The sequence below is a fragment of the Tupaia chinensis genome, unplaced genomic scaffold, assembly GCF_000334495.1.
Source record: "Tupaia chinensis unplaced genomic scaffold, TupChi_1.0 Scaffold146837_1, whole genome shotgun sequence".
NCBI lineage: Eukaryota > Metazoa > Chordata > Mammalia > Scandentia > Tupaiidae > Tupaia > Tupaia belangeri.
In genome coordinates, this window is record NW_006206691.1 from 1,777,119 (window position 1) to 1,787,608 (window position 10,490).

Below are 10,490 nucleotides of genomic sequence, written 5' to 3' on the forward strand. Positions count from 1 at the left end.
AGGAAAGCGCCATTCAACAAATGTTGAGTGTTCACTCTGCCTAGCAGAAGTGTTGCCGGGATGACAAACTTGAGCGAGATACGGTCCTTTCTGTGACAGACACATAATTGTCATGTTAGTTTATATGACTTGTAAAATTATTTACTTAATTTTATTTATTATTACTGTTATTTTTAAAATAATTATTATAGGGCATATGTGCTCACCAGAGGGAGAGAGAGAGACATGCTTATAAGATATCCAGAGTGAAATGTCAAACAGAAGAGAAGTGTTGACTGTTATTCAGGTGTGAGTCATCAGCACATGGCTCTTATTAAAAGCCGTAATAGATCAGCTGATGGCTCAGCAGTGGTGACACAACACCGCGGCACTGTACCCACAGAGGAAGGATGTGGATCGCACCCTGAGACTGTCTGTTATGTGTGAGACGTGCATGTGTGTGCCTCTCATCCAGGCTGGCTGACGCTGGATCATGGTGTGAAGGCTCTGTTGGGGCGTCCTGTCTCTGTCTCTCTCATGGAAGAAATAAAAAAGTTATTTTAAAAAAAAAAAAAAAAAAAAAAACTCCACAATACATGAGATATTCATATAAGAATACCTGGAGCAGGACCAGCAGATGGGGTAATGATTATGTCACTGTAAGCCCATGTAGTCTACTGCTCTTTGAGTCACGGACTCAGTGGCTTAAAACTCATGCTGAGCACCTGAGTGTGTGTGCCCAAAATACTGAGAGGAGAATGGAGAAGGGATCGTGGCATGGCTACCCTCCTGGGGGATGATTTCTTGCTTTCGTCTCTCTCACTCTTTATCTCTACAGTGAGCACATGTGGCCTATAGTAAAAAAAATCTCTCAAGAGTACCTGAGGCTAGCAGGTGACATGGTGGTGAAGATGCTGGACTCCCACATCGCCAACTGTGGTTTGAACCCCAGACCCAATGGCTTGAAAATTATACTGAGCATGTGTGCGTGCTTGCCCCAAATCCTGAGAGGATATTGGAGGAGAAAGGATTGTGTCATAGCTGTCCCTAGTGGGATGGGGGGGGAGTGATTTCTCACTTTCTCTTTCTCTCTCTCTTTTTTTCACCAGTAAGAGCACACACCCTATGGCAAAAATTTTTAAAAAGAAATACCCATCAATACTTATTTAATTGATACCTTATTTTTAATAAATTCCAGGTTCAGATTCTTTCAAAGAAATTTAGGAAAAAATGTTTAATAAAAAGAAGGAAAACACACATACACACACATAAAACATTCTACTGTCCACAAAAAATGGGGTTAATAGTTTGGTATATTGTCTATCAGTTATTTGTCTTCATATTTTAACACATTTATAATTATTATACAAACAAGGATTCATACCATGTTCTGCTTTTTTCTTTACCTAATAAAACATTTCTCATGTTATGACTTTTCTAGAAACTAATTTTAATAGCCACAAAAAGTAGTCCATCCAGTGAATGTTTCAGTAGTTTATTTAATTAGTTCTTCATAATCCCACTTGTACTTATTTTCAGTTCTGTTCTTACGATTATGAAAACTTTTCTCAAGTATCTTTGCAAAGAGAATTTCCCACCCACAATCTATTAATTCCATATTTAGATGTTTTTTTTAAATTATAGGCAACCAAGAATTAAATATCTGGACCAGTTGTTCTGGATGTTAATAAGGCCCTTCATGACTGCTCAGGAGAAACCTTCTGCCTCCAGCACCTGAACCATTGCCTAGCATGGGAAAGACACCCAAAATGTTTATTACTTACTTATCTGTTTTCATTTCTAGGTCTCCAATTAAATAGGCCCAATTTAGAAATTATGTTGGCTGGCATAAATCGGTTAGTGCTTAAGCAAAGGAGAAGGTTGACTCAGTTCATTATTATTCATGATCTATTTATCTTGACACTCCTAGTTATCAAGTACAATGTGCTTGTCTCAGGATTATTTCGACCCACAAAAAAAGAATCTGTCATTGTTGCCAGGTCATCCATCTATCATGCACCAAACAAGCAACTAGGAGGAGAACCCCTGTGGTTCAAATACTCTTTCCTGATGTTTTAAAACTGGAAGAATATTCTCCCGGGGATACTCGCCTAGCAACCCTCTATGGCTCTCCCAGGGTAACTCTCTGCCTTTAACATTTTCAAAAACGATGTGAACGGTTTCTTTATAGTGTTCTTTAAAGCTGAAAATAAGGAGACTCTCCAGTGGTATTATTTTGACTTCCAAAGCAGGGAAAACACATCATGTTTGACCTGTAATTTTCTATTCTTTGTAGTCAATGATTGAGCTGCCATTAAAGGCAATTTAAACAACAACAATAAAGAAGAGTATTCTAAAAATGATAGTAAAGTGACATTGACATACTGAGCAAAAGTCAGGGGTTCGGTTTTGCATGTTTGCAATTAAAATGGAGGACAAAGGCGAGCAGGGCCTCAGAAGACTGAAGTTCAGGTTTTTTATCTGCTAATAGTGAACTCTGCGGTTCATGCATTGCATTTGCCTTTTTGGTATCTCAGTTTTTACATTCTCTCAGCACTGTTTACTGAGTGCACCTTTTGACCCCAACACTGGCCTACTGAGTAAAGAGTCACTGGACAAGGTAGGGATCCCTGTTGTCATTTGAGATCTCCTAGTAGGGAAACACATGCTTCAATGAGTCAATACAATCAAATGAGTGTTGATGACAAGAGAAGAGTAGGTCTTATGGGAGCAGTGAGACGTGGATGTGCCCTACAGCTGGGGAGAGAATTGCTTCTAGGAGACCATGCCAGGTAAGTGGAGCCCTGCCAGGTGATAGCATAGGGCAGTTGAGGAAAGCTCATGGAAAGGACAGTATGTGCCAAGAGTCTTGGAAGCCAGAGATAGCATAAAGGCATGTTGATGGTTCTAAAGCGAAGTGTGTTTGCAAGCGTCTGTTGCTCCAAGTTCTGTTGCACACACACCTGTGCAGACATCATGCATGTGACAGATCTCATGTTTCCTACTCACAGGAGCTGAAGGACCCTCACTGTCGGGATGAGATGGCGGCCGCTCGGGGGGCTCTGAAGAAGAATGCCACGATGCTGTACACAGCCTCCCAAGCATTTCTCCGCCACCCAGATGTTGCTGCCACAAGAGCCAACCGGGATTATGTGTTCAAACAAGTCCAGGAGGCCATTGCTGGCATCTCCAATGCAGCTCAAGCGACCTCCCCCACTGACGAAGCCAAAGGCCACACGGGCATCGGCGAGCTGGCTGCGGCTCTGAATGAGTTTGATGTAAGCCTCTGGGTGACTACACAGAGGGGCGGGCACTTATGTTGCCAAAAAATATATTGTGGGCGAAGATATTAACACTGATTTTCCCCTCATGGAGGTTTTTGATAGTAAGATGAAACTATTTGATGCATTTCTGTTATTAGGAATCTAAAATATTGGCAAAGCCTAGTTTACTCATCTTTAAAGAAACTAGCAACTTTCTTTAGAGTACCCGATCCCTTCAAAGTGAATGGAATACCTCACAGACTATTACTATTTTAGGGACAGTTCATCATTAGAATGACCATCCTTATTATTCAAGGGACAAATGTTATGAGCAGCGTGGGTATAGGTTGCCTCTATGCTGTACCTGGGTGAGAAACTGTCCTCCATGTTTTCATTTTAAATCACAGACAGAGAACCAGACTGTGGTGGAGCCACAAAATATGATGCTTGGGGGACCAGCAGTTAGCGTAATGGCTGTATTCCTGGACTCCCACGTAGTTGACCGTGGTTCGCATCCCAGACCCGGTGGCTTAAAACTCATGCTGGGCGCGTGTGTGTGGGTGCCCAAGATCCCGAGAGGAGAATGGAGGAGAAGGGATTGTGGTGTGGCCATCCCCCCGGGGGGTGATTTCTCGCTTTCTGTCTCTCTGTATCTCTCTGTCTTTCTGGCAAGCGCACGCGCCCTATAGCAAAAACCTCTCCAAAAAAAGAAGGAGAAAAAAATATATATATGATGCTTGACAAGGAACTCCCACGTCGGAAGGTTCTGGGTTTCAGACCAGATACTGCCCTAGTATGCTGGGAACATACTTACCTGGGATTCAGGACTGGTTGAAAGCTGCTGGTGTGTTATGGTATTAGAGCCCTATTGGTGGTTTGTTCTCTCTCTCTCACATGGAAGAAAGAAATTAACTGAGGGGGAAAAAAAAGTCGGTGATAAACCTCATTGTCCTCTGATCCCAAACAGCCTCCTGGTCTTCCTTGGAATGGCCCCTCTGGCAAGTTTGTGTGCTAGTTCAGGCAGGACCTCCATTCTGCACCTGCTGTTTCTGGCAGTGTGCTCCAGAGAGGGAAGTGATGAAACGATGGCTCACTGAGCTTGGCCTTTATGGAGGCATCAGAGTGACAGCCCTGCCTCCCCCAGGTCAGGATATGGGCTCACCTATGAAAAGTTGTGTTTCATTTATGCTGAGATCAGTGGGAGCCTGTGTGTTATTGAGAGAGACACCAAGATTTATAAATAATCAGTACCTGCTTTCAAGGGTCACATTCTCCTGCAGGGGAAATGAGGGAAGTGGAATGTACTAAATACCGTGTAAGTGATGAAACACGATGTTACAGGAATTCATAGGAGAAAAAATAGGTTACTTAATGGCCGTGGAGAAAGATGATGATCTTGCTTTTGGACACATTGACATGCATTTCTGGCAGGAAATGAGTAGCTGGCTGCTAGAGGAGGATCGGGAGGGTGATTGTTCAAGGCACGGAGATGGATGATATAATTGAGGAATCATTGTAACGGGATATTGGGATGGCTCTGCATTTTTCACAGGTGCCTCAAAAACTTTTTTATTCACTTAGTTTATATATATATAGATATTCGATTCAGACCACATGCCATTTCCTCAGATTTTTATAAGGGTTAAATATGATCATAAATTTAAAGTAGTTACTACAGAAATTGGGACTTTGTGGTTCATGAAATCTACTTGCCTGAGGACCATTTTGTTCATTTTTTGATGACATGTACTTGTATTCACCAAATTTGAGCAGACAACTAAAAATCCATGGAAAATAGTGAGAGTTTAATAAGGTTAATAATTATAACATTTAAAAATATATATAAATAGACGAAAGTCACTACATTCTCATACTGCAAAGAAGAAAATGAATGGAAAAAGAGGTTATGTTCACAAAATAAACAACAATGATATTTTTTTTTACTTAATTTCCTCATATATGCTAGAAAAAAAGCTGAACTTAAATGTGAAGGACTAAAAAAGAACATTATTGGGGCAAGTTTTATTCTTCGGGACATGAGACTGTAATCTGAAGTTGGAAAACTACTCACTTTATCAGTTTTTATTGTTCAGACAATCCCTATAGAAATTCTAAGAGGTTGTTTTGGAACTTGACAGTGATGATGAAAGTGTGTTTTTCTGGTCTAAAGAATAGATGAGCCCATATTTTAAGGATGAGAAAATGAGCCAGGCCATACACTCAGATTTTTTTTTTTTTTTTTTTTGAGAGAGTTTTGCTATAGGGCCCAGGTGCTCACTAGAGACACAGAGAAAGACAAAGAGACATACAGTAAGAAATCACCCCCCAGACTGGATGGCCATGCTGCAATCCCTTCTCCTTTCGGGATTTTGGGAACACAGGCACACACGCCCTGTGTGAGTTTTAAGCAGCTGAGCCTGGGACTCAAACCATAGTCAAGCACATGGGAGTCCAACAACATAACCATTACACATCTGCTGGTCCTTACACTCAGTTAATAATACTTTTTTTTTTTTGAGAGGTTTTTGGTATAGGACGCGTGCACTCGCCAGACAGAGAGAGACAGACAGAAAGTGAGAAATCACCCCCCAGGGGGGATGGCCACACCGCAATTCCTTCTCCTCCATTCTCCTCTCAGGATCTTGGGCATGCACGCACACGTGCCCGGCGTGAGTTTAAGCCACCGGGTCCGGGATGCGAACCACAGTCGACTACGTGGGAGTCCAGCGACATAGCCATTACTCTAACTGCTGGCCCCGATAATAATACATTTTATGTCTACTTTAATTTTAAAGTATGTACTAGGACAAAATGTGACTCATCAAACAATAGAAAATTACAAACAATCTACAGAATTATTTTTTTAAATGATGCTTTTAAAAGTTGGTTAATAAGGGCCATATTTTGGCACAAATACATTATTATAACCATAATTTTTTTATAATAAAAGACTAAACAATAAGGCTATTTCCATGGTGCAACAGTAATGCACTACTCAGAAGCCAGATCCCACATGCAGACTGTGGTTCGAATCCCCAGCCCAGTCAGCCTGAAACATGCCGGGCTCTGGTCTGAGTGCCCAAGATTGGGTGGGCTGGTGGGCTAGAGGAAAGCTGTGTGGCATGAATAGAACCTGTAGAGGGTGCTGCTTTCTCTTTTTAGACACTGTTATGTCCATATGCACACATATGATATATGCTACACCATGAATAAAGAAAAAATGTAAGCAATAAAACTTAAATGAAGGCATAGCAATTAAGCAGACATAGAGTGTACAGAGAATTCCCTGCATGGTAGTCTAGACACTTCAGGTGCTCCCACCTTCTGTCTAAGACCGTGATTGCTTGGTTTCCCATTTCGCTTTATTTCAAGACCATTTTCATGAACAGGCATTTTTTACCACCAGCGAATGTAGCAATTAAAACGTTACTGTTCTTGGGACCAGCAGTTAGCATAATGGCTATGTCGCTGGACTCCCATGTAATTGACCGCGGTTCGCGTGCTGGACCCGGTGGCTTAAAACTCACGCGGGGCACGTGTGCGTGCGTGCCCAAGATCCCGAGAGGAGAATGGAGGAGAAGGGATTACGACGTGGCCATCCCCCCTGGATGGTGATTTCTCACTCTCTGTCTCTCTGTCTCTCTCTGTCTGTTTGGCGAGTACATGCGCCCTATTGCAAAAAACTCTCCAAAAAAATAAAAAAATGTTACTGTTCTCTTACAAAAGACTTCGGCTTGATGAAATCCAACTTGAGATCATCTGTTGGTGAAATTTGTAAACATATTGGACTATTTCTTTTAATTATCATAATATCTTATGCTGCACAAATAAGGCTTTGGAAGGTTAGTACCTGAGTGTAGCTACCAAATGTGTTTTTTATAGAACATGGTGGATTAAGAAATTCACTAATTAATTGCATTTTTATTAATTTCACATATTGTTATTTATGCAAGTACTTCAAAAAGTTTGTGGGAAAATGAATTGAAGTATGAATTTGTTTTGATGCAAAAAATTTTTGAAATTCAAGCATAATTTTTTCATGAACTATTTGAAGACCCCAGTAGATTAATTTTTTTATAATATTGACTAAGTATAGTATACATTAAGTATTTTATCATATATAATATTAGGTAAGTGTACATTTCATTATTAAATGTTTACATCTTCTTAACTTATGTGAATTGCATAAAGCATTATATAATGTTTAAAATTTTATTTAATTATTTATTTATTTCCTTAAAGAAAGATTTTTGCTATTGGGCACTAGCATTCACCAGAGAGACAGAGACAGAAAGTAAGAAGCCACCCTCTGGTGGAATGGCTGGTCCCTAAAGTTTTATTTTTTAGGAGATTAACAAAAATAAACCTGTGGAGCATCTGAATTGCAATTCAGAAATAATATTCCCATTTGTGTGTTTCCCTAACAGTCATAATTTAATAAATGCAGTTCAATTTCAGTACTTTCTCAAAAGTATTACTGCTATTAAAATATTATTAAATTTACAACATACAAAGAGTTTTCAAAAAATTCATGGAAAATTGGGGACCAGCAGTTAGTATAATGACTATGTCGCGGGACTTCCATGTAGTCAACAACGGTTCGAGTGTCCCGGACCCGGTGGCTTAAACTCACGCCAGGCGCGTGTGCGTATGTGCCCAGGATCCCAAGAGGAGAATGGAGGAGAAGGGGTTGTGGCATGGCCACCCCCCCTGGGAGTTTATTTCTCTCTTTCTGTCTTTTTGTCTCTGTCTTTCTGGCAAGTGCACACACCCTATAGCAAAAATCTCTCCAAAAAAAGGAAGAAAATTTCATGGAAAATCTGTATTGGAAAAATACTATGCAAAGATTTCAAACAGTTTTTGCACCAAAATAAACTTCTACTTCGTTTCATTTTTTTCCAAAACCTTTTTGAAATCCCCTCATATAAAGTAAATACCAATGGTAGATTTTCCATTTTCTCTACCATCAGCATTTCTAGACAACCCTTAATGATATTTAAAACTATTTCATTAAAAATAACATAACACTTCTCTTTACTTTGTAGCAGAATATATTATAGATTTGTGTTCTAAACTTGTATGGTGAATATTTGGCTGTTTTTTTTTGTTTGTTTGTTTGTTTTTTTTTTATTTCCTAGGCCTGCTGTCTTGAAATTGTGAATTTAGAATCTTCCATTCTAAATGATATTTTCAAATAGTAAATAAATTAATATCATTCTGGGGAAAAAACTTTATTATGATTTACATTTCTGGCAATATCTCTTACTAATAATGTAACTTAATGGCTTACCAATGTAATGACAATTTAAATAAGTAAAATGTCTGAGATGTTGAAGTATAAGGAATCAATGAAATATAAAATATTTTTCATAGTTTCATAGTCAGCACAGCTACAATTTAATTGGAAATAGACTTTATATTAATAGTAACTAGAGTGTCAAACCCAGTGTGAGGAGAGGCTGGGTGCAGAAGTACTTTAAAATTTTATGGTTGATTAGAACAAAGTAAAAATTAGTATTTTTTTGCCTTAATTTGTCTAAAATTACAGGATTGCTTTGTATCTTTGTATTCAGTGCTTGGTGACCTATTTTCTGGAGTTATTATTCTGCCTACATTGAATAGTTAATGTATAGTGATTTCTGAAGCAAAAGAACGAAGGGAAAAAAACCCAGTATTTTAACAACTTGAAACTGTCAAGAGAGTCTCTAACGATAGAACAGCAAAAGTAAAATGACTGCTAATCAATGAGAAAATCAGGCTCTGTTTAAAATGTAGCAGCTTGGGGTGGTTAATTTTATCTCGTGAAACCATCTACTAAGGAATACTAAAACGATTTTTTAAACATAATGACTGCTTGGAAACGAATCGTTATCTCGCTTTGATTGCCAGGAAACTTTCAAGAGTGAGAAAGAGGAATATTATGAGCTATTCTTACAGAATTTATTTTATTGAAGAGAAGAGGGTATCCTATAACTTATCGTTGGCAGCTTTTGTAGATGAAGATACTTTGGAAAAATTTGACACCATTCATGACCCTATCTTTATAAGCTATCGCTATAAAATGTTGAAAGTGACACCATTCGTGAAACTGTTTTTATAACCTATATGGGTGTTCCCTTTAAAAATAGTGTTTTCCTCTAAATTGGACAATAAGCATTGTTTTTACTTCCTCTAACTTGAAGCCCACCCTGAGTGAGTGGGCTTCCTTCTTCTCCCACTGGCCCTCAGAATTTGTTTCATTAGAATCAACTTGCTTTGCATATTAAGTTTCTCCTTCTCCACTTGTTCCATCCCCTCAGCCTACAGAAAAATGTATTCCTAATCCATAACTTAAAAAACAAAGATAGCGTTAGGCTACCATAGTGACAATAGTCTATCATTTCACTCTTCTTTTCCTGCTAGAGGCCTTCAAGGAGGAGGGTCCAGTCTTAGCTTCCATTTCTCGGCTGCCCAGAGCCTTGATGTCTGCTCCTGCCCCCTCTGTGACACTCTGGCCCAGGGTCTCCAGAGACCCTCTCCCTCACTCACAACATCTATGTGCACTTCCTTTCTAGTTTCAAATGCTTCTACTTTGGCAGGGATGGGAGCATGGTTGTAGTGACTGTCCTTCCTCTTTCTTTGCCTTACTAATGATGGCACGTGGAGGATTGAAATATCGACACTTGAGGGATTAGATGCTGTCCTCAAACTGAGCTGCAGTGTCACCCTGACATACCAAAGCTAGATAAGTCTTTCCTGGTTCTGCCTGATCATTCAAACCCACCTCCACCTGTTGAGATTTTCTTGCTGTTTTCTTCACCTCTTTAAATGTCTCCGTGTGTGCGTGCACCCACGTGGGTGGTTTCTGTTCTTGGCTCAATTCTAATTCTCTAACTGACCTGGTATTCAGTGGATAAAATTGTTGGGATGTGAGCATAAGCAGGATGGGACATCCATATCACAGAGCAGCGGAGTCACAGAGATGGGGACCGCGGTCAGCCGTGATGAGAGAATTGTTCTGGGGAGCACCATTGTGCTCCAGGGATCACGGATCTGTTCATCCCAGCTCTGGGCTTCTTGGGGGGGACACGGATATTCAGGGAGCTTCAGTCTAAAGAAGGAGCTGTACAAGCAGAAGTTCAGGTGGTGTCTGGGACTGGCAGGTGGTGTGAGAGTAAAGGGTGCAGGACTCCCACATGGCAGACCTCTGGGAGGTAGCAGGCTTTGTGTGTGTGTGTGTGTGTGTGTGTGTGTGTGTGTTTGGCAGGA

At 40.0% G+C, this 10,490-nt stretch overlaps 1 protein-coding gene across 1 annotated transcript in view; it reads left to right on the top strand.

Annotated features, from left to right (window-relative positions):
• Positions 1 to 10,490, top strand: part of LOC114006288 (catenin alpha-2-like) — a gene marked incomplete at its 3' end in the record, with an annotated part of 514,130 nt that overhangs the window by 455,576 nt on the left and 48,064 nt on the right. The window contains exon 6 of the mRNA XM_027768560.1: positions 2,991 to 3,257. Coding sequence (XP_027624361.1) covers positions 2,991 to 3,257 — 267 coding nt within the window. The remainder of the gene's footprint in view (positions 1 to 2,990; positions 3,258 to 10,490) is intronic.